The sequence below is a fragment of the Gallinula chloropus genome (genome assembly GCF_964237585.1).
Source record: "Gallinula chloropus genome assembly, chromosome: 16".
Classification (NCBI taxonomy): Eukaryota; Metazoa; Chordata; class Aves; order Gruiformes; family Rallidae; genus Gallinula; species Gallinula chloropus.
In genome coordinates, this window is record NC_140101.1 from 2287947 (window position 1) to 2309276 (window position 21330).

The 21330-nt window shown below is 45.0% G+C and overlaps 2 protein-coding genes across 2 annotated transcripts in view; both read left to right on the plus strand.

Moving 5' to 3' along the window:
- Window positions 1-2428: 2428 nt before the first annotated feature.
- PCMTD2 (protein-L-isoaspartate (D-aspartate) O-methyltransferase domain containing 2) lies at window positions 2429-9776 on the plus strand (the record flags this gene model as incomplete). Its single annotated transcript, XM_084271782.1, has 5 exons — window positions 2429-2751; window positions 4041-4143; window positions 5887-6058; window positions 6986-7109; window positions 9394-9776. The coding sequence occupies exons 1-5, from the start codon at window positions 2445-2447 to the stop codon at window positions 9774-9776; spliced, it is 1089 nt and encodes a 362-aa protein (XP_084127908.1). The 5' UTR covers window positions 2429-2444.
- A 6429-nt stretch (window positions 9777-16205) lies between these two features.
- Window positions 16206-21330, plus strand: part of LOC311197568 (peroxidasin homolog) — a gene marked incomplete at both ends in the record, with an annotated part of 44591 nt that continues 39466 nt past the window's right edge. Inside the window, one exon of the mRNA XM_084271343.1 lies at window positions 16206-16369. Coding sequence (XP_084127469.1) covers window positions 16206-16369 — 164 coding nt within the window. The remainder of the gene's footprint in view (window positions 16370-21330) is intronic.

A 21330-nucleotide genomic window follows, 5' to 3' on the forward strand; every position in this document is an offset into this window, starting at 1 on the left:
TGAGGCGCGGCCGGTCCCGGCTCGACTCGACCCGGCTGTCACCGGGCCGCTACAGCCCACCCTCACCCCCCCGCGCTCCCTCCACCTCCCGACCCCCCTTCACCGGAGCCCCGCCGCCTCCTCAGGCCGCTGCCCCCTTCCTCCGGCCCGGGGCTCCAGCTCGGGATGCCCCGCGCGGGGGGGACACGGCCCTTCTCACGGCCCTTCTCCCTCACCCACCAGCGCTGCCTCCCCGCCAGGGCGGCCTGGGGCTCTGGGCATGGCTGGGGGCAGCGATGCTGCGTGGAGACCGGGGGCGTCATTGAACCGGGGGCGGGGGTGGCAGCATCAGGCGTCTCCTCACCTCTCCCCAGCGCTTTCCTCGGCAGCAGAGGGGTACCGCGGGTAGCGCTTGTGCTGTGTGGCGCGGGGGCTCTTTCGTTTGTTGTTTGAGAGGCTCAGAGGGCACTGGAAGCCGTGCCGGTCGTAACTTTTCATCGGTGAACGTCGTTACCTGTGTGGTTTCCTCTGAGGGGTGTTGTGTCCCAGCAGGGATTTACCCAGGGAGCGTGTTGGGGCGAGGAGTCGCATTCTTGTGCCTTGTTTTGAGTCTTCATCTGCCGGTGTTTGCTTTGGAAGAAGTTGCTTTAACTCCAGGGCTTTGTTTCAGGTCTGAATGCAGCTTCTCCTGTCAAGACTTCTTTTTTTTTTATGCTTTTGTTACATGTTTACTACTTTTTCTGCCTTGTTTTTCTGGCAAGGTGCACTTGAAGGGGTATTTCAAGGCTAAGGGGCTGCTTTGGTGCCCACGTTACGTTGGGCATCATTATTATCATTGCTAACGATGATAACTTTTCCATGTGGACTTCAAGATATAAAACGTTCAGGCCAAAACCATAAGCAACCCAGTGGGAGTAGATGCAACCAGGTGTTGTGTATGGAAGAGAACAGCCCCCCAAATTGGCTGATGAACCCACCTAAGCCTTCAGCCTTTATACATCTCCACTCTCAAGTAATAAAACACAATGGCAATTGTACATCATCATAGTGAAAATGGGGTAACTATAGAAAGGAGAAAGATGGCTATTTAAAGTTTTATTACTGGTCTGAAACTAGGCTGTTGTGTTTGAGGCACGAACGCATTCAAAGCTGGCTCAGGTTCCTTGCCTAAGTGTGTCTTGTTTTGTGTGTCTCTGCAGGTAATCAGGACGGTATGTTATTTGAATAACTGTGAAATTCCCTTAGACTCCTGCAGCTTTCCTTTTGTTTCCTCTGAAAGGGAAAGTGTATAATTTGCTTTTGCTGAATGTAACAAACCCCATCAATTTAGCTATAGGCAGATCTTCTGATCCCAGGAACGAACTCTAAAGCTGCTGCTTTTGTGGTTATTACTGTGAGCAGAGAAAGACACTGTAAATAAAGGCATTTTTCAAAAGTCATGTTGTGTTTCCTGGAAAGGATTATTTTCCTTTTTTTTTTTTTCCTTTCAGATGTGGATAGGGAAGAAAACCTGGGTTAATTTTGAGTGATAAGCTCTTCTACCTGGGCTTCTTTTCCCCCCCTATATCTTTTTTCTGTATAGCCATTCTTAGTTTAGTGCATGGTCAAGGGAAGGTGCCTGCTTCCCCACCTCCTCCAAGCATAAATAGGTTGCTGGAGGTGACAGTGTGGGTGAAGTCAGAAGTGGTTGTAAATCTGTGTCACTGAAGAGTTTCCAGGTTGGAGGTCAGCTTATCTAGGACTTAAGAGGACCTGAGAAATTCCACAGGCTTCAGTGGAAATTCTGCTGTTGCTCTCTGCATGGTGAAGTGTTTTGCTGATGATGGTGGCTCAGCCTCTAAAGACGAGCTGTGTCCAGTGTATTTACTGAAGTAAAGCAAACCCACTTGTACTCTGGGTCAGAGGCTGTTTTAACCTCCATGAACTCAGCATCCTGATAACGTTTTCTTTGACAGTTTGCGATTTTCCTGGGTTTTGCTGCCTCTTAGTCTCTTGATTTCCTCTTGATGCTATTAGAGATAGAAAGTCTGTGTGTGGCAAGATTTCTGACAGGCAAGCCAGGCTTGTGCTGTTTGTGGGATTTGCAATGAAAAATGACCTAGAAGCGTAGGAGCTAGAATAATCCTTTCTATAAAAGAGTTCAGTGGAAAAGCTTACATGCCAGTAAAAAAAACCCTGTGGTAGTGTTTGAGGACAGCAGTTCCACATTTGAATTGTCTATTGTGATTTTTTTCCCCCACTAGTGGCAGGTACTAGCTGCTGGATCTGCTGCCTTTTGGTTTCCATTGTTTGAATGGGGGGTGGGAGGTGCTGGTGTTCGTGTTTTTTTCTGGTGCTTGTGGTCCTTGAGAGCACCTCAAGTGCTTCATGTACAACAGCATAACTTGGTGTCGAAGTGCATGTCCTGTGCCTCACCTTCCTTTTGTTGTTCTTTTAGTTTTAGTGCTTCTAGAAAACTCTTGAAGATGGGAGGTGCAGTGAGTGCAGGAGAAGATAACGATGAATTAATTGATAACCTCAAAGAGGCACAATACATCCGGACAGAACTGGTAGAGCAGGCGTTCCGAGCCATTGATCGAGCAGATTACTACCTGGAAGAGTTCAAAGACAATGCCTACAAGGACTTGGCATGGAAGCATGGAAATATTCATCTCTCAGCACCGTGCATTTACTCTGAGGTGATGGAAGCTTTGGATCTACAACCAGGGCTGTCATTTTTGAATCTTGGCAGTGGCACTGGTTACCTGAGCTCTATGGTTGGACTTATCTTGGGTAAATACCTTTTCACTCATATTAACTATTTACACTAAATACATTTATAATAAAAAATGGAAATTGGGAATGCATTCCTCAAGTGATGGAACTGAAAGGTAGCTAGGGAAGTAAAGAATGCAGTAATCCAACTGGCCAATGTACCAGGATTCTTGCAGCCTTCTCTCTGAGATCAGGTGGGATCCAGGTTTGTGTGGCAGATCAGAACAGGCAACCATGTCATTACCCAGGTGGTTGTAGTGGATTCCTGCAGGACTGGGTGTAAACTTGGATTTGTTATCCATTAAGCAGGAACCCAGCTCAGGAGCAGGAGTGCCATGTTTAAATGTGGATTGAGTATGGCTGCAGAAATTTGTGGCCACAGCTGCTCTGTGCCTTGCTTGTTTTACACTGTCTTATCAAGACCAAAACATGTTAGAGTTCAGATTATGGCTTTTCCCAACATACAGGTGGGAATAGTCTCTGAAAGCAGTTAGTACATCAGAATTGATGCTGTGACCACATCTAGAATAGGCACAAATCAAAGCACCAAAGTGTAATTGTACAATTGCAATTTGCCCTCAAGTATTTCAGTCAGTAATTGTGCTGCTTTGGGCTGCCAGGACAGAGAGCAGATTACTATAGGGCACGTAATTTCCTTTTGTGAAGGTGTTGGGAATTTTAATTGCTAAAAATCTTTGATGTTGGGAGGCTCACTTTCATCTCCCATGCTTTTTCATGTAATCACATCTGTGGTGTTCTGCTGGGTTTGTTGAGATTACCTAGGATGTCAATATGTAGTTCCAGGGCTTTTGAATTTTTGGGGAAGTTACTAAGTCAGTTCTAAATAAAAAGCATGAATGCTGAACAACTTCTGTATTTTCCAATTTATTTTTGGTGTTATTTGAGGTACAATGTGTGGTGATTGTTCCCCATTCCTTTGAGGTGATTTTTAGCATATCAGCAAGACAGTATAAAAATAGAAAGGTTTTTCTTTTTAGGGATTTATTAAAACATGCAAGCTGTTGTTCTGCAGTGGGATTTTTTTTTTTTACAGCAATAGTATCAGTGTTCCCCTCCTGCAAAGGAATTTCCTGCATAGTTAAGAGCAAATGATTCAAAGCCAGTTGTGCAAACCAGCCTCATTTGCTGCCAGAAACTGCAGGTAAAAGGGTTGTAATTCCCACTTAGTATTAAGACAGCTGACCCTGCACAAGCACTGCCTGACACTTAAGGAGCAGCTGTATGCTATCCTGCTGGATTTTGTGTTGTTGCCTGTCAAGGTTACCCTCCTCTTCTAAAATTTGCAGGTCCTTTTGGTGTCAACCACGGTGTGGAGCTTCATTCCGACGTGATTGAATATGCAAAGCAGAAATTGGACTTCTTCATTAAAACAAGTGACAGCTTTGACAAGTAAGAATGTGGAATGCCTCTTTGGATTCATTTTGTGCCTGGCTTTAGTCAGAGGAGTTTTTGCTCCCATGTGGCAGCTCTGGATTCAGGGTAATCTGAGGATTCTGGCTCCTTAGGCTTGCTGAGCTGCAGCGTGTGACCTTCGAAGCTGATGTGTGCTGTGGGGGAGTTAGAGACATTTTTGCAGTGCTGGAATAGCAGTGCTGTTGTTGGATTGCTTAGAGGAAGCTGAAGAAAGTTATTTTAAAGGTTTGCTTATTTTAAAACACACAAATAACAATAGTTGTATTTGTGGTCTGAGATCTGGTTAGAAGGAAGTGAACTGATTTCTGTAGTGGCCTAATATGTTTTCCAAGAAGAAGAAAAATGGTGTTTTAAAATATGAAAGTAGTATCATAATGATTAAGTTGGTAATAAAGCTGCTTGGGATTTGATTTATATTCTTCCTTAGAACCTCTGTTTTGCTGCTGTCACAAGGAATAACTTCCCAGCAAGACAACCATTGCCAATAGTAACCTCAGTGATAGAAGTTGTAGCTGACGTATTTTTGGATCTTAGTAAAGCATCTCTGGATACCTGATAGTCCTTGTCTCATTGGGAGGAAGAAAATGAAAGTCATTACATGCTGGAATTTAAACTACTCAGCTTTGTGGTGTTACTGCTGTACAGGAATGCAGTTGATGAGGGCTGTGTTTTCCTGACAGTTGGCAGCAGACCCACAGTTTTTGGCGTGGAAGGTGATTGCACATAGATGACTTGGGTGTTTTTTTTCACTCTCACTGCTGTCCAGTGAATAGGTGTTTTAAAAGAGACTTTTTTTTTTTTACTCTCTCCAGACAAATATAACTATGGAGCAAAAGTGAGCTGAATTCAGAAATCAAGATGACTGGAAAATTGGCATTGCTGAGAGAGATGGCTGCTGGGTTATGCTGCTAGAACACCATGTGCAGGAACTGTTAGCTGGCTGCTCTGAATGTCTAGCACGCTTTGCAAAAGCAGAAAGCTTCTGGAAGTGTTTAGGAATAAATAGGTGCTATATTGAGCTGCCTCTTAAGCTACTGGTAAAAGGGTGGACTACCAAAATCAGCCCTTAAATGTGGGTCTTAAACTTTATGTAGATTTGGAGCATGTAAGAAAAACAGAGGCATCATACAATCCATGTGGTTTTTTTTCTTGTAAACTGAATCAGAAATGCTATAGGCAAAAATCCCTTTTATGAAGGGTTGAAATCACAGTTCTTTTGAAGCCAATGGCAAAACTTCCATTGGATTCAGCAAAACATTTCTGAAGCATTAGGTGATAGTTCCCTACAACATCTCAAAACCATTTAAAAGCTTTTGAAAATGCAAAACACCCCCCCTGGTGCAGTTCTTTAAAAGGCTGTTGTAATGTTTGGGATTACAGGTCTAATATTTACACTTGCATGTTATAACTGAGTCAGCATGTTACTAAAATTAGCTTGTTCTGAAGAGTTATATGCAACTCAAGTATGAAATTATGCATCCTTATCCTTTAGAGAATTTCACCTACGAATTCTCACCTTGTTGTTCTCTGGTTTTTAGACTTGTAGCTCTTCTCTTTGTTCTGATCATGTCTATAATACATGGATGTCTGAGGAGAAACCACATGAAACTGGGCTTTTAAAATGTATTTCTCATTGTCTCCTTTTTCCAGAATCATGAAAACAATTTAATTTAATAATTTGCAGTATTCTTGTATGGTAAACATCCTCTTCATTTTCAGATTTGAATTTTGTGAGCCATCTTTTGTTACTGGGAATTGTTTAGAGATCTCACCAGACTGTACTCAGTATGACCGTGTCTACTGTGGGGCTGGAGTACAGAAGGAGCATGAAGATTACATGAAGAACCTGCTGAAAGTCGGGGGAATTCTTGTCATGCCTCTAGAAGAGAAGGTTGGGTACCTTTCTACTCATGTTTCTCTGAGTTTTTCTTAATTCTGATACTGGTTTACTCACTAGGGCAAAATAAGAGAAGAGCTGGTTGTAGCAGCTTGGGGAAAGCATTAAGCGCCTCTCTTTTCACTAGGAATGGAAGCTGAACTCTGCACTCTTGATAATATTTAAAGAATGAATAGTTCTATCATTCCTTCACGTATTCCAGTTTGTTGTTGTTAATTGCAAAATGACTTCCATGCCACAGAAAAATGTCACCAAAGCTTTGTTCAAGTTACATGATCTAGTGTTGTGCTTGATGGTAAAATACAACATATTACTCTCTACCTGGCTTCTGAAAGGTGTCAATGGGTTCCTTTTTAGTCAAAAAACAGGTGACTGCCCTGTGTGCAAGCTCAAGATTGTAATTCAGATTATTTTTTTGGTGTAGAGGTGTGTTCTTTTCATGGACTTGAAGGGTGGAGGTGTCTGACCTTCTGCCTCTGTCACTGTACTTGAGATGAGCAGAGTGCAGAGTTCCTTCCCAGTAAGATGCTGTGCAGTGAGTTGGCTTAAGGGATGTGAGCTGGAACAAAAATAGTGATCTGTGGGCTTCCTTCAAGAGTGAATGTTTATCAGTGGCTGGTGTGTGTGCTCAATGGTCAGATAAAGCTGCTCTGGTTCAGAATTGGGGAAGCAGCGTCACCCAAACTGCCAGTCCCCGTACTCTGTTGCAACAAATGAAGCTACTTGGGGCCAGTTCTGTAAGGAGAACTCAGTTGTCTCTGAGTAACACCAGTCTTTCTCCTTACTACTGAACTTCTCTTGTTGCTCCTTGTAATTTAACTACTTGTCCAAACAGGAAAGTAATTTGTTAATTTATTTTTTTGTTCAGAAACCTTGCTGTAAGTTCACACAATGGACAATAATCTCCTTGTTTTGGTTTAGTTGACCAAGATAACTCGTACTGGTCCTTCTGCTTGGGAGACCAAGAAGATTCTTGCTGTTTCTTTTGCTCCTTTGATTCAGCCCAACCACGCAGACTCAGGGAAATCCAGGCTTGTTCACTTGCGTGAGTACAGACGTTCTTCAGTGTGGGGGAGGTTTCTTCTGCTGTTTGGCTATAAGCAGCACCTTGCTTCCTTAGATGTAACATCCCTGTGAATCCTTTCAAGGAAAACTACTCCCAACAGGTTCCTCCTTAGAAAAGTTGGCTAAGTCTGGTGTTGGTCACGGTCTTACCTTTGAGGATATTTGCAGAGGCTTGGTGCAAGAATCAGAATTGTATAAAATAGATTCCAAATACAGGGGATTTATTGTGAAATTGTACCTAAACTTTGTGGGATGCTTGTTCCCTGGTTTTACACATGCAGAGAGCTGCTGCAGTCCTGCATTACGTACTGTGACAGTTCTTGGGCGCTGAGCCAGGGTGATGGAAAATGCCACCGCCCAGCAGGTCTGAATTACTCTCTACCTGGGAGAAGAGCTCCTGGGGAGCAGCTCTGCTGAGAAGGACCTGGGTGTCCTGGGGGATGAGAAACTTCCCATGAGCCAGCAGTGGCTCCTGCAGCTGGGAAGGGCGATGGGATCCTGGGCTCCATCAGCAGAAGGGTGGCAGCAGGGACAGGGAGGGGATTGTCCCTCTCTGCTCTGCCCTCCCCAGCTGGAGTCCTGTGTCCAGAGCTGGGGCCCAACACAAGGAAGATGTGGGGCTGTTGGAGAGGGGTCAGAGGAGCCACGGGGATGCTCAGAGGGCTGGAGCAGCTCCCCTATGAAGAGAGGCCGAGGGAGCTGGGCTGGTTCAGCCTGGAGAAGAGAAGGCTGTGGGGGGGACCTCACTGCAGCCTTCCAGTCCCTGAAGGGAGCAGAGGAACAGGAGGGGAATCAGCTTGTTAAAGGGCAGAGACTGGCAGGACAAGGGGGATGGATTAAAGCTGAAGGAAGGAAGGGTGAAATTGGATATTAGGGGGAAGTTCTTTGCAGAGAGAGTAGTGAGGGGCTGGAACAGGCTGCCCAGAGAGGGGATGGGTGCCCCATCCCTGGGGGTGTTCAAGGCCAGGTTGGATGGGGCCCTGGGCAACCTTGTGTAGCTCCAGGCCTGGAGGTTGGTGTCCCTGCCTGTGGCAGGGGGGTTGGAGCTCTGTGACCCTTGGGGTCCCTTCCAACCCAGACCAGTCTGTGATTCTATAGAACACTTGAGGGATGGATAGAAGTTGTGCAATGTTGGGTTAGTTGTTTGAAACGCAGGTTGTACACAGTGGCCTCAATCTTTAGATTACGACTTCAGCCTAGGGAGGCCTCTTAAGAACACATGAAGACAGAGATACTGCCATAAAGGGATTAGTCAGGCTTTGTTCTTATTCTGGAAAGGTGTCTTTGCATGACAAAAAGCACCTCAGTAAGCAGTCCATACAGTGCTCTGAAGTCCATTAAGTGCATATTTCAGCATACTGTGTGTGGTGGCTTTGTAGTGAGGCCTGCACATGTGTATATATATATTACATGTAATTTTTTCCTGGTTCCTTCAGGTGATAGGAATGCTTACTTGTCAATAGAAGGACAGGGTTTTTCTGCTTCAGTTTTAATTCATTTTACTGTGTGGTTATATATACATTGATACTTTATGCTCTGTGAGTTATGTTGTGCATTTATGGGCTGGCAGCAAATACATGCAGAAGACAGAGCAGTCACCCAAACCATTAATGTGGGAGGTAGTTTAATACAATAACTTATTGTATGCTTCTATAATTACTTTTACCAAATGGTTTCCAGCCTGTCTTCACCCACTAAGTCTGAAGCTGGTTTTGAAAAGCATAAATAGTGCTCATGTTTTATAAGTGAGGAACTTGGCAGAACTGGAGTAATTTCATGATGGGAAGCTCATTTTACAGAAGAGTTAAATAGACTTCAGGTCTAGTTATCTACAGGAGGAAAATACCTAAGTTACTAAACAGTCACAGCTTCAGTCACTAAGTCTGCAGTCTTATAAGCTTTAAGACGTGTGTATCTTAAAATAATTGTGAGGACTTGACAACAAAATAGGAAACTCTCCTTTCATCCCATTCTTTCTCTTCAGTTAATGAGAGAAATGCATAATTAACTTTTGTTTGGAAAGTTACAATGGAGTTTATGCGAGCTGACAGGAGTTGAATAGAGCTGGTTTTGTAATCGCAGAGGGGAATTTGAGTGGCCTGATTTAACGTGGGGAAACCCAGCTTTTCCTGTGAGTGCTCTTTAGAATCCTAGAATGGCATATGGCTTGGCAGGGACCCCAAGGATCACAGAGCTCCAACCCCCAGTGCCTCTGGAGGGGGGACTTGTCGGTGTCTGCTCACGGTGTGTTGGTGTTGTTGCAGCCCCGGTGGCAGTCCGCAGCCTGCAGGATCTGGCTCGCATAGCCATCCGAGGAACCATCAAGAAAATCATACACCAGGAAACCATGAGCAAGGCTGGAAACGGGCTGAAGAACCCACCCCGCTTCAAACGGAGGCGCGTGCGTCGCCGGCGCATGGAGACCATTGTTTTCTTGGACAAAGAGGTCTTCGCCAGTCGTATCTCCAACCAGTCAGATGACAACAACAACAGCGAGGAGATGGAGGATGAGAGGCGAGAAGAGGAAGAAACTAAACCCCCTGAACTAAAGCCAGATCCCCCTGTAAACTTTTTGAGAGAAAAGGTTTTGAGTTTGCCCTTGCCTGATCCCTTGAAATATTACCTGCTTTATTACAGGGAGAAGTAATTTCCTCCTCCTAGAAAGCGGGGAGTAGGCAGAAAATGAAACACTACTTAGGGCTTGACAAATGTATACCACTTGCTTGCCTGCTCATACGACCACCCAAGGCAGTAGGCTAGCTGGGGAATGTGGCTGCTGTATACTTAAACATTATAGCTTTTTTGAGTTTCTTCTTTCCTCTCAGTTGTGTGCTATAGTTTTATCCTACAGCAGGGATTCCTTAGGAAGCAAGTTGGTGAAATGCTCAGCTGCTTATGGAAAGGAGGATTTAATTCCCTGAAACTAACTGCACAGAGATTCTCTAAAACACAAAATAATCTCCTGGCTGCTCTGCTGAATTGCAGCTTTTAACTGTTCTTAAGCAGTTCCCCAAAGACCTTTGTCTGTGCTCTCTCCCACTAGACCTGCCATGGGTTTACCATGGTGTGTGCTCAACAGAGGATGAAGATTAGTAGTAAAAACTGACCTGGCAAATATTGTTTCTTCCAGTAATCTGAAAAAAAAAGCACAACTTTCTGTAAAAGTTTTGACGTTACCCCTGTGGCATCCAGGTTTGGAATGAGAAGGAAAGCATCAGCTCCCCTGTGGTTGGTCTCAGTTTTGCTTATAAACTACATAGAATTTTTCAGTAAGAGGCAAAAATGTTTGGTTTTCTTACTGGGAAACACCTCTTCTAGTGAATTAGTCTAACAGAGATGCAAGGTTCTTGGAGTTTTTTGGGGCTTGCTTTGTTTTCAAACACAGTGGAGGCAAGTGAAGAGCTGATGAGCTTTGGCAAGGTGCTAAGGTAGCCAGGGTTGTGACTGTTGTCTCTGGAAACGTTTACAGAGTTATTCTGGATGGGGAAGAGGGTAGAGAGGAGATGCATAGCAGTGAGTTTGTGGGAACTGAGTGTGAAAGCAGAATCTGTGTGTTTTGCTGTTGGGTGGGAGAAAAACCTTTGCTGGGCTGAAGGGTGAAGTGCAGAGCACGAGCCTGAGCAGGGTGGCTTGTGTCCCAGTCACTCAGCCAGATGGGGTTTTGTGGAGGGTACAAAACAGTCTAGGAAGACTGTTTTGTGGAGCCTGAAAACAGTCTAGAAAGCCAAACTGATGCAGTTCTTAAGTGTCCCCTTGTGTGCCCCTGCTGCAGCAAGGTGGCTGGAATACAACTTGGGTACACAAGGTCTGCATACAGGAGGTGGAATGAAGTTGATTGATGGGGTAGGTTATTTTATTCCTGCAACAATTAACTAGATGTTTTAATGGGCTTGTCTAAAAAGACTTTATGCTCTGCAGTTCTGTGGATGTAAACTCTTACCTTTTATTCCCAAGTCTTCCTGTAAGGGTGATGGAAGGAGATATACTGTGTTTAGAAAGGGAAGTTTACTTGGTTCAGCCTGAACTAGTAAAGGCTGGAAGGGAACCCTTGAGCTTGTATTGATGCAAAGTACTCCTGAAGCTGGGGACATGTGTGAAAAAAACCTTCTCAAGAGGTAAAGAAGCTGTGTTAATGCATTGCCCCATCAGAAGCACTTAAGTTGGTATCACTTTGATATCTTTTTATGCTGTCTCCTTATTTTCTGAGGAGGAATCAATGAAGACTGTCTTGCCAAAAATAGGCTGGGTTTTCAGTTCATGGCACTGAGTTGCACAGCTTGCTGAATGCTAAGTGGTGTTTCCAAGGTCTGTGCAGCTTTGAAAATAAACAGATAACTCTTGTAGGTCTCAGTGTGAGGTGGAGAACTCTTCCTTGCTTAGTAAGCTTTCTACAGGTCTTTGAGAAGATTGTTTGATAATACGGTGTTGTGTGGCTGCTGGAGTGTAACACAGTCATAGGCTGTGTTTTGCCTCTGGTTTCTGAAGTCTTCTGGTCTAAATGGAACCCTAAGCTGTCTTGCTCCCTCAGATTTTTATTCTTATTTTACATGGGGCAGTTCTGTGGCCACTGAGCTGATGGTTTCCTGTAAACATACAAGTATCTTGTAATTCTGCCAACTACAATGAATTTCTTTCTACAAAGGAAAATCCTGCATATGGTTGTAAATAGAGACTTAATGGAATCTACAGTTAATACTTCTCTGTGCTTCCCCAAAGGCTGTCACCTCTGTCTCTGTTGGGCATTTCTGCTTAACAGCTGTCACACCAGGTATGTGCCTTTCTGTATTGTGGCACAGTTTCCATACCCCTCCACAGCACAGGGTGCCTCCTATTTTTGGCTACCAGATCACCCTTCAGTTTAGTTACAACACTTCTTGTGAAGAAGTTGCTTTAAAAATGACAGGTCTGTATTATAAACCCTGCTGAGATTCTGTTCAAGCTGACCAGTTGAGGGAGAATTACCTTTCATTTATCCCTGTTTGATTTTTACCTCCATCCCACCCCCAGTTGTAAAAGATACTTTTGTCAGATTTTTCACCAGATCTGCCTTTTTTTATTACATTTGTTAGATTTTTTTGTAGCTTTCTATAAGATGCATAAAGTACTGCTATTTTTTCCTGGATAAAGTTGAATAAATAAATGTATATACAGGAAATTTACATTCTAGGTTGTCAGATTGTCCAAAAAAACCCCCCCACAGATCCAAATAACCCCATAGTAGAAATTTAATGTGTAATATAATTGTGAAATAGTATTGCTTAGAGCCTGTAAATGAAGGGGAACTGTAAATAAGTTTTCCCTGTGTGTGAGCACTTGCACTGTAGCTTTCTATGTGTTTCCAGTAGAGTAACTGTAGCATAACTGGTTTTGTATAGTCTGTAAGCTGTCTAGTTTTACCTGCTTTGACTGTTTCCTTTTGTGTTCTAAGTAGTCTTCACTTTAATTGTGTGACTCCTTTTGGGTTTTCTCTTTGCAAAGAGAAATGAGCTCCAAGCTGCTTTAATCATCTGTGTGTGAGTTGAAAAAAAATCTCTGTGTAGAAGGTAGAGTTCAGTTGGCCTGAGGCATGCAAAAGTGTTGCACAATTTAAACTTTATTAATAAGTGTTTCTGTATCAAATAAATTCAGTAAAGACTTTTTAGCCTTCTTAAACATGGCTTTGCATCATGTTGTGATTAGAATACTTTGTAGATAAGTATGTATTTCCATAATTGAAGGTTAAGGCACTAGAAAAAAACCCCACTTAATAATATGGTGCAGGTAGGTAGCTTTAGATGAACTTCTCAGAATATAGTCTCTCACAAGAAGCTTGCCCAGCTCGTGATTTTTAGTCCTTTTATGTGATGGAGTTGTGCAAGCTGTGTTTGGAAAGCCACACACCCAGCCCTGATACAGACTGAATACAGCAGAACAGTCAAAGGGTGAATTCACTTACCTGGCTGCCTGACCTGGAGACAACAGGTACTAAGAGGTTTAATCCATTTATGTACTTCTTGCCTAAGCTAAAACCACATCAGGAGCTTATTTAATACAGTCTGAACTGCAAACTCCCCTTCTTGTCTCCTGCACTCTGTTTCACCACTTCATTAATGCAGATCTTCAGGAGCTGGTGTTCAAGGCTTCCATCTCACTGGTATTGGGAGTAATATTTTGGCTTCAGCTGTAATAGGAAAGGATCCTCATTGCAACTACAGCTGTTGCCAATTAAATGTATCTGCTAACCTTTATTCTGTGGGGTAATTACCTGGAGCCTGTGTTTCTCCCTGTCATCTGTGTGTGTGATAGATGTCCTTTTACCAACGACGACCTGAGACTGGCTCAGGGTTCATCTTTTTCTTCATGTGATGTTTACTGGGGGGAAAAAAAAATCCTTTCTGCTTTGGAAAGCTACAGGATGTGTCATACAGATGGTATCAGGTAAGTTAAACCTGGGACAATACCCTTTTTACTTTAATTTCACAGTAAAACGTACAACATCACAGTTCCCTGGGGAGGAGTGATGAGCTCTTCAGGGGACCTACTCGAGTGAAACCTGCCTGCTGGGGCAGAAGTGACAGTTGAAAGCAAAAGAGTGGGGGTGGGGGGAACCCCCCCACCTAAAAAACAACCCCCAACTTCCCTGTGTTCTCCTGGTGTGAAAGGGTCTGCCTAGCACAGGCTGGAAGTGCTTAAGCAAGGGATGTAAGGGTTAACTGTCATCCCTCTTGCTTTGGAGTTCCTGCTCAGAGCTGCAAAGTCCTTTTTAAACAATTTGTCATGTTGATGGGAAGGAAGATAAATGAAGGCCAGAGGAAGGGATCTGTGCTTGGCAGCGTTTCCTAACATCCCATTTGTCATGAAGGAGAGATAAGAGAGGTAGAAGAGGTGTGCTTCAAGTTCAAGGGAAGATCTGCTGCTAAGTAAACACACAGGTTGCAGATCTTGCCTTTTACACTCAAGTTACTCCCTGTGGTGCAGCCATGGTTAAATCTGCTGGCCTGGCTGAAGATCCCAGCCCCACAACAGCAGACAAATACCCCCTAGGCCTCCCAGAAGCTGCCACCCACTGCACAGCCAGGGGCTGAGAGGAGATTCCCAAGGCAGTATGTATAGAAACATGAGGGGTGCCTACCCCAGCTCTCCTGTTAGCCACAGAGGTATATCAGGAAGGGTGGTTTTGTTGTGTTTTGTTTGCTGATGGTTGGCTTAAAGCTGGAGTTGATGTGCAAACATGTCCTTGGAAGCAGAAGGCAGATGCTGTGTATTTGTGTAGTGGCCAGATGTGCTGGGGAAGATGCTGACTTTCCTAAAAACTGAAGCATGGGTTGAAGACAGAGCTTTTGTTTATTTTCCTAGTAACATTTCTTCACAGGAAAGCTCCTCAGCACCTGTGTCACCCTGTCCTAACAGAGCTCCCTGTGCTCTGCAAGGACACAGGCAGCAATCTGGCTGTGAGGATGTGTCACATCTTGAAGACTGTTGCCTTACCCTGCGCTGCCTCTTCTGATGCACCTGAGGGATGCGCTGAACTTCTCCAATGGGAATGAAAAGCTGTTACTCACCTCCAGCAATCTGCCAGTCGTTACGTAAAGGCCGGAGTGATTCATTTACCCTTTTATAACCCGTTCTCCAAAGAGAGGGTTGGGTGGGTGGCCGCTAGAGGACACTCCGCTCAAACCCATAAGGTGGGTGCACAGGGGAGCGGGGAGCAGCTCAGCCAGCTCTGCTCGGGCTTCAGAGTGATGGCAGGGCAAACAACCAGCACCTTGCCTGGGGGCTGGGCGCGGAAAACCTGCGGTACGATGTCCCTGTGTAGCGGGGGTGAGGTGGGTGGAAGGAGCTTTTGCCATCTCTGCCATGAAATTGGGGAGCGAATCCCCAATACCCAGCACTTGCTCCCCAATACCCAGCACTTGCTCCCCAAACGCTCAAGTGTCAGAGAATCCGAAGGGCAAAGGGAACCAGGGAAGGTTTAAAGGGCCAGTGTGTGTTGTCAGGTTAATTACCCTGTAGTTTAGGGTGTAAAGCAGGTGTGCAGGTTCATGGGAAACTTGGGTTTGATCTTGCAGGTAACCAGGTTGGTGCCGTGGTTGGAATCCTCTGGTACCTTTCCATCGTGGTGAGTGGCAGTGCCTCACACTCCTGCTAAACCCACACGTTTAGGATCTTGTGTAGTAATAACTTAAATCCTAGAGACAAGCTATTTGCACACTTAAGCTGCTTTATAGCAGTAAGAGGTGATTAATTCATCTGGAAGTGAGTCCTCCCTTTTGCATCTCAATTTTACGATCCGATGGGAGAAGCAAACTGAGGTCTGCAATTCCTGCAGGGCAAACTCAGTCGCTCTTGTTTCTTTCCCTCTTCATCCCTTGATTCCCTTCAGTTTCTCCAAAATCCTGACATTTTTCCAAATGACATCGTTGTACAAAGAAATTACATGGCTAAAAGGTCTTTGTAATGAATTAGCTCTGCCTCAGAAACTTTACAGAATGCCTGTAATCAGGGTTATTAATCTTTATTTGCAGATTATTTATCTCTCTTAAGAGATTTTAAAAGGGGAATCGCTATCTGCAGCATTCCATGTTCCTGTCAGTGGTTGGAAACGTGGTTTTGCTGGGTGTTTGTAGCTATGTGTAAGAAAAGGCAGCCTCTGTCCTAAAAGCCTCACTGCCTGATAGGTTTGACAGGCTGTTAGATAAGATGCTAGCCATGGTTTGCAGAGAGTGTGCCAAGGCAAAAGTTTTGCCATAATAAAACCCTTGAACATGTGCATCTTAGCACAGGGTCATTTCTGTGGTCGCAGTGCCTGTGGAGAGGGTGAGGAGTTAACTCACTTTTCAAAATAAGAAACAAGGCAAAAAAAGAAATCAAAATGAGGAGTTTGTGTTTCAGCACCACAATTAACAGAGGGGTGGGAGCTGCCTGATGCACATAACGGCAGAGAGGGTGGGCGGTTGGACTGTCAAACTGCCTGAGTTTAATTGCAAACACATGCTGATGAGTCCCCTCCTCCTGGACCTCAGGGCTGGGAAACTTTTTTTTTTTTTGTCAGCTCCCTGCAGCTCAGAATTGAGGCAAATCCACTCCAGCAAACACCATGCTGATCAAACCTGCAGCTCTTGGAGGCTTCTTGTGCTTTCTCCTCTTGCCCAGCCTCTCCTGCGCCTGTCCTAGCCGTTGCCTGTGCTTCAGGACTACAGTAAGATGCATGCATCTGATGCTGGAAACCATCCCCGACATCCCACCCCAGACAAACATACTGTGAGTAACCGCTTCCTTTTGCTGCCTTTCTTACCTGCCTGGTCTTTAGAAAGAGGAAAGAAAAAAGCTGAGGCCAAAGGGGTGCTTTCTGTCTTCCCTTTTCCCTGCAGAACTCTCCGTACCACAAACTGGTTTGTGCTTCTCAAGCATGAACCACAAACTGCTGCTTTTGGCCTCTGTTAACAATTAACAGGACAATTAAGGGAATTGAAACCTTTAATAAGAATCTTGCCAGGATGATCACTGGAAGACAGTTTAGGGGGATCGAAGGTCACAGATGTTAAACTGAGCTTATAGAAAGGTATGCATTTTACCTTTGGGAAGGCTGGGGTAGGGGAGAGAGGGGAAATACAGCAGTTGAGGCTTTTGTCTCTACTAAAATGGACCCTTTGCTAATTCACACCCCACCATTTGTTTCTTAAACTTTAAGTAGTAAACTTTAAGTTTTCCAGTTTCTGTGTGAACCATACAAGCCAAACTTAAGGCTTATTTGGAAAAGAACAATTGTGGTAGCTCAGAGATCCCTTGAGAACTGAAGGACCTGTTGGTGGGAGAGCTGAGTCCATTCCAACACAAAAAGGTGGAGGAAAAGGGCACGTAATGCTTGGGAGACTCCTCATGGTCTCCCTGATAGACCCAGAAGGGCACTTCTCTGTGATTCTAAACTGACTCTAAGCTTAACGCTGGCATCTGGTCTGTGGGGACAGGACAAGGGGCAATGGCTGCAAGTTAGAGCAGAGGAAGAACTTTTCCCCAGGGAGGGTGAGGGAGCCCTGGGACAGGCTGCCCAGGGGGTGTGGAGTCTCCATCTCTGGAGAGATTCCAGCCCCGTCTGGACGCCGCCCTGTGCAATATGAGCTGGGGAGCTGCTTTGGCAGGGGGTTGGACCCCATGAGCTCTGGAGGTCCCTCCTAACCCCTGTGATTCTGTGATCTGATAAAATACTTCCACTTGAGCTCCTCTTACCTGATCCCTTGGTTTGGAGAAGGGTTTTGTGAACAGTAGGAAAGACTTGTCAAAACCTTATCTTTATACCCATCCTCCTTAAACTGCTGCTGATTGTGAAACTTTTTCAATGCTACTTTGAGAAACTTTCCCCTGTACCCAAATTTAGTCTCAGCCAGAACATCTATATCAGCATCCCTCCTGTAAACATCTCCCTAATACCACTAATGATCTTCTCTGCTGGCAGGGACGTGATGTGAGCAGGATGCTGGCATTTTAATTGCTGCTATCCAAATCTGCTTTGCTGGATGGAAACCACAAAGGTTGTAGCGTTGTTAGTGGCACAGAGGAAAATGTCTGTGCTTGCTACAGCTGCCAAAGCTGGGCTGTTGGGGAAATTCTGCAGCTGGGCTGCTTGGGAGTCACCCTGACAGCGTGCAGATGAGAGCCTGGCCTTGCTCTCTCCCTAGGCTGGGGATGGAGTGGTTGTTCTGTGGTGTGGGGCTGGTCAGTGCTCTATGGCTTGTTGGAAACTGTCTGGGTAATGGGTACAGCCACTTGTAGAGTTCGCCTCTCCAAACTGTCAAAGCTTTTCTTCCTTATTTTCCAGCATCTTGAAATATTAAAATCTTTAAATGGCCTTAATTGTTTGATTTTAGCAAAGTAACTTATTTCTCCTTGTTTAAACATAGATTTTACTGTGGGAGAAGTTTATTTTGTTGGCTGAACTGGGATATTTCTGAGCTGAGTGAAGCTTAATTTCAGCTCTGTGTTTGAAATGAGTCGAAGTTACTGTCACACTAGATAGCTCCAGGGTATTTCTGGTAGAGATTCTTTGAGTGCAGAAGAAGGGGGATACTGTGGTCACCAGCTTTTTCCCAGTACTGGAACAGATTATTTCTAAATGCCCTCTGGCAGCAGAACACGTCACTCTTTCTGTGCTACAGGGAGCAAATCCAAACTGGCCCATGGCTTGTCCTTGCAGCTTTAGGAAGATTCTGGGTGGTATCTTGCTGTGATGTAGGTGGCATTGAGGTGTCTGTAAAACTCAGCCTGGAAAGGTGAGCAGATTTCCCAGTGCTGTGTGTGCAGTCACCCTAATTCCCTGTCCCCTGCTCTGACTGGTTTGTACAGGGTCTGTGTTTTGTCTGCTTAAGCCTTTGGAAGTGGTTTGTTTAGTTTAATGTGATAGCCACAGCCTCAAATGGTGGTGCTGGAACAGGCTGCCCCATCCCTGGGGGTGTTCAAGGGCAGGTTGGATGGGGACCTGGGCACCCTTGTGTAGCTCCAGGCTGGAGGTTGGTGTCCCTGCCTGTGGCAGGGGGTTGGAGCTCTGTGATCCTTGGGGTCCCTTCCAACCCAGACCAGGCTGGGATTCTATGAACTGGGAAACTAGGGATTTAAACGTTAATTAAATGGTACAGGTGTGAGATATGAAAGTAATATTCCAAAATATCAGACCTTCCTGTCCTTATAGAATAGAATTTCTGAAGGAGCTTTATCTGGTTTATTCTCTTCTAATACTGTCTGCATAATTATAAGCAAATCCCATAGCAATGAGCAGAGTTCCCTATAGATGCAAAGGCACAGAGCCTGGTATGTCTTCTCTGTTGGCAGATTGTGTGCTTCTCTCTATGATGTGTGGCAAGTAAAAATCCTGATTTTCTGGCTATCTTGAAGATCTAATGTATGTAAATGCATTTGCCAGCCAGCATCCCATTGTATCTGTTATAAATAGCATTTGAATAATTAAACTTTTCTTTTTAATTGTGGAAGATTAAAGAATGCTTTCTAACCAAGCCCCTGACTACTCCAGTGGTTTGGTATGCTAATCTTTCTCCTGGGAGGACCATTGTGTCAGAGTGAGCCTTCAGAATTACAGCAGGAATAGCCTTGATCATGGAGTTATTCTGAGGAGGAAAGGTGGGATTGTGATATTTTCCACATTTGCCCTTTGGTATGAAAGGGACAGAGCCTGTGGCTGCAGATCCAAAGCCTGATCCCGGGCTCCAGCTCAGTTCCCTTGCAGAACAGCTGCTGTTTCCAGATGGAGTTTGCTTTGAAGTTGGGAGTTTGGGACTTTCTGACCTCCGTGACTCCATGCCACCCTCTCTCTAACAATCCTTGAAGAGTGGGGAAGTCTTCTAGCTGGCACATGCTGTGCTTCAACAAGCCCCGCTGGCAGGCGGCCCCCCCGGGGCTGTGGCCAGCTGGCACAACTTAGAGCAGCCCATAGCCTTCTCCAAGAGATGCTGGGATTGGCATGGAACCAGTTCCAGGATTGATGAGCTGTTCCTGGCTCCTCTTTGGTCGCCATTTCCCTCCTCCCTTCCCAATCCCAGCTGGGTGCAGCTGAGGATCTGGCCTAAGGTCTGACTTTAGCAATAGACTATTTATCTTTGGCCGTGAAGTCTCTTCATTTTATCCCAAGCAGGGAATAGGGTGGCAGGAATGGCTACACAAGTACAGATAAGTAAGCTATAAAAATTCATGGTGTATAACTGCAAACGTATTTTGGCTGCTGTCTCTTCAACTGGAACATGATTATCCAGATGTGATCTGCTGGTTGCTGCTGGGATCCTAGCAGCTCCTTCAGCCAGCAGCCCAAAGAAGGGAACAGCTGTGAAACATACACTCCGAAAATTTCAATAGGTCTTTAACCTTCAAAGTCATTTTGTTCTACAGTGTGACATTTAAAACAATAAACTTTGAAACATGTGGGCATGAGCTGAAGAAGGAAAGAAGTTCTTCCCCCCTGGCTGGCAGCTAATGGATTGCAATCCAATTATCCATGGGTTATTCTCCTTTCTGCATTATGCATGGCACATAATGAACGAGCACTTCCAGGGAAGCATAGCTGAGGGCACAGGCAAAGGCAGGGCAGTATCTGCCATCTGAACGCAGCGCTGGCACGCACTGAAGGTGACCCAGTTGTTCACAGACCTGGTTGCTAATTGGGCAGTGTTAAGTGCAGCCAGCTTGACGAGTTTTGTTTCCCTTCGTGGTTGGGCTGCTTGTTGGGTGGCTGCTCTGTTCCTTTCCTCCTCCCACAGGTCACTGCCCCGCAGTCAGGATGGCTGCAGTAGGATGGAGTGTAGCTCCTCTTAACCTATGGAAAGGAACGTAGCTTTGAGAAGGAACTTTATGCATTCATTAGGGAAAGATTTAGAGAGCAAAAGGATTTCTTGGAAATGCTGCTCCCTTTGTGGACTCTGTCGTGCTCTTTGGGTTGCAGGATGGATTACTCATTTCCTCTGCATGTGATAGTCTTACATGCAGCCATTCAACGCACGCCCACACGTTCTGGATGTGCCAGGTGTGATCTCTTTCTGACTTCTTATTCTGGAGTATTTAATCCTCATGAAACCTTTTAGAGGTATCACAGAATCACAAGGTTGGAAAAGACCTTTGAAGATCACCAAGTCCAACCATTCCCATCCTAAGCTAAACCAGATCCCCAAGTACCTCGTCTACCCTTTTTTTAAACACATCCAAAGTAACCAAAGTCTTCTGCATGTTCTGTTTATAGAAGTCTCTTTGTCAGAAGGAAAATGGGGAGAGGAAAGTATTTAGGATGTATTTTCCTTCCAGAAACATTCCAGCACCTTTTGTCAGAAGCATCCTAACTCTTGCAGTTGTAGCTACCTCAAGTGTTTGGACACCCTACTTTCACTGAACTTCACAGCACTTCATCTGGTTCCCACTTGAGTATTTGCATTTCCATTGACCTCACCACATCCTTCTCCCCCTAGGTGTGCCATGAGTTTTGTCTGTGCTCTTTAAGAAGTCAGTGTTTTTGGTGAAGGAATGTGCGTGTATTATCATAGAATCCCAGACTGGTCTGGGTTGGAAGGGACCCCAAGGATCGTAGAGTTTCAACCCCCCTGCCACAGTCAGGGCCACCAGCCTCCAGGCCTGGATAATGACTTACATGGTCATGCTTATAAACAGCAATAAAGCTGATGCCTGTACCACCCGAGCCTTGCTATTAAAGAATGTCCCAGCAGTTCATTTAA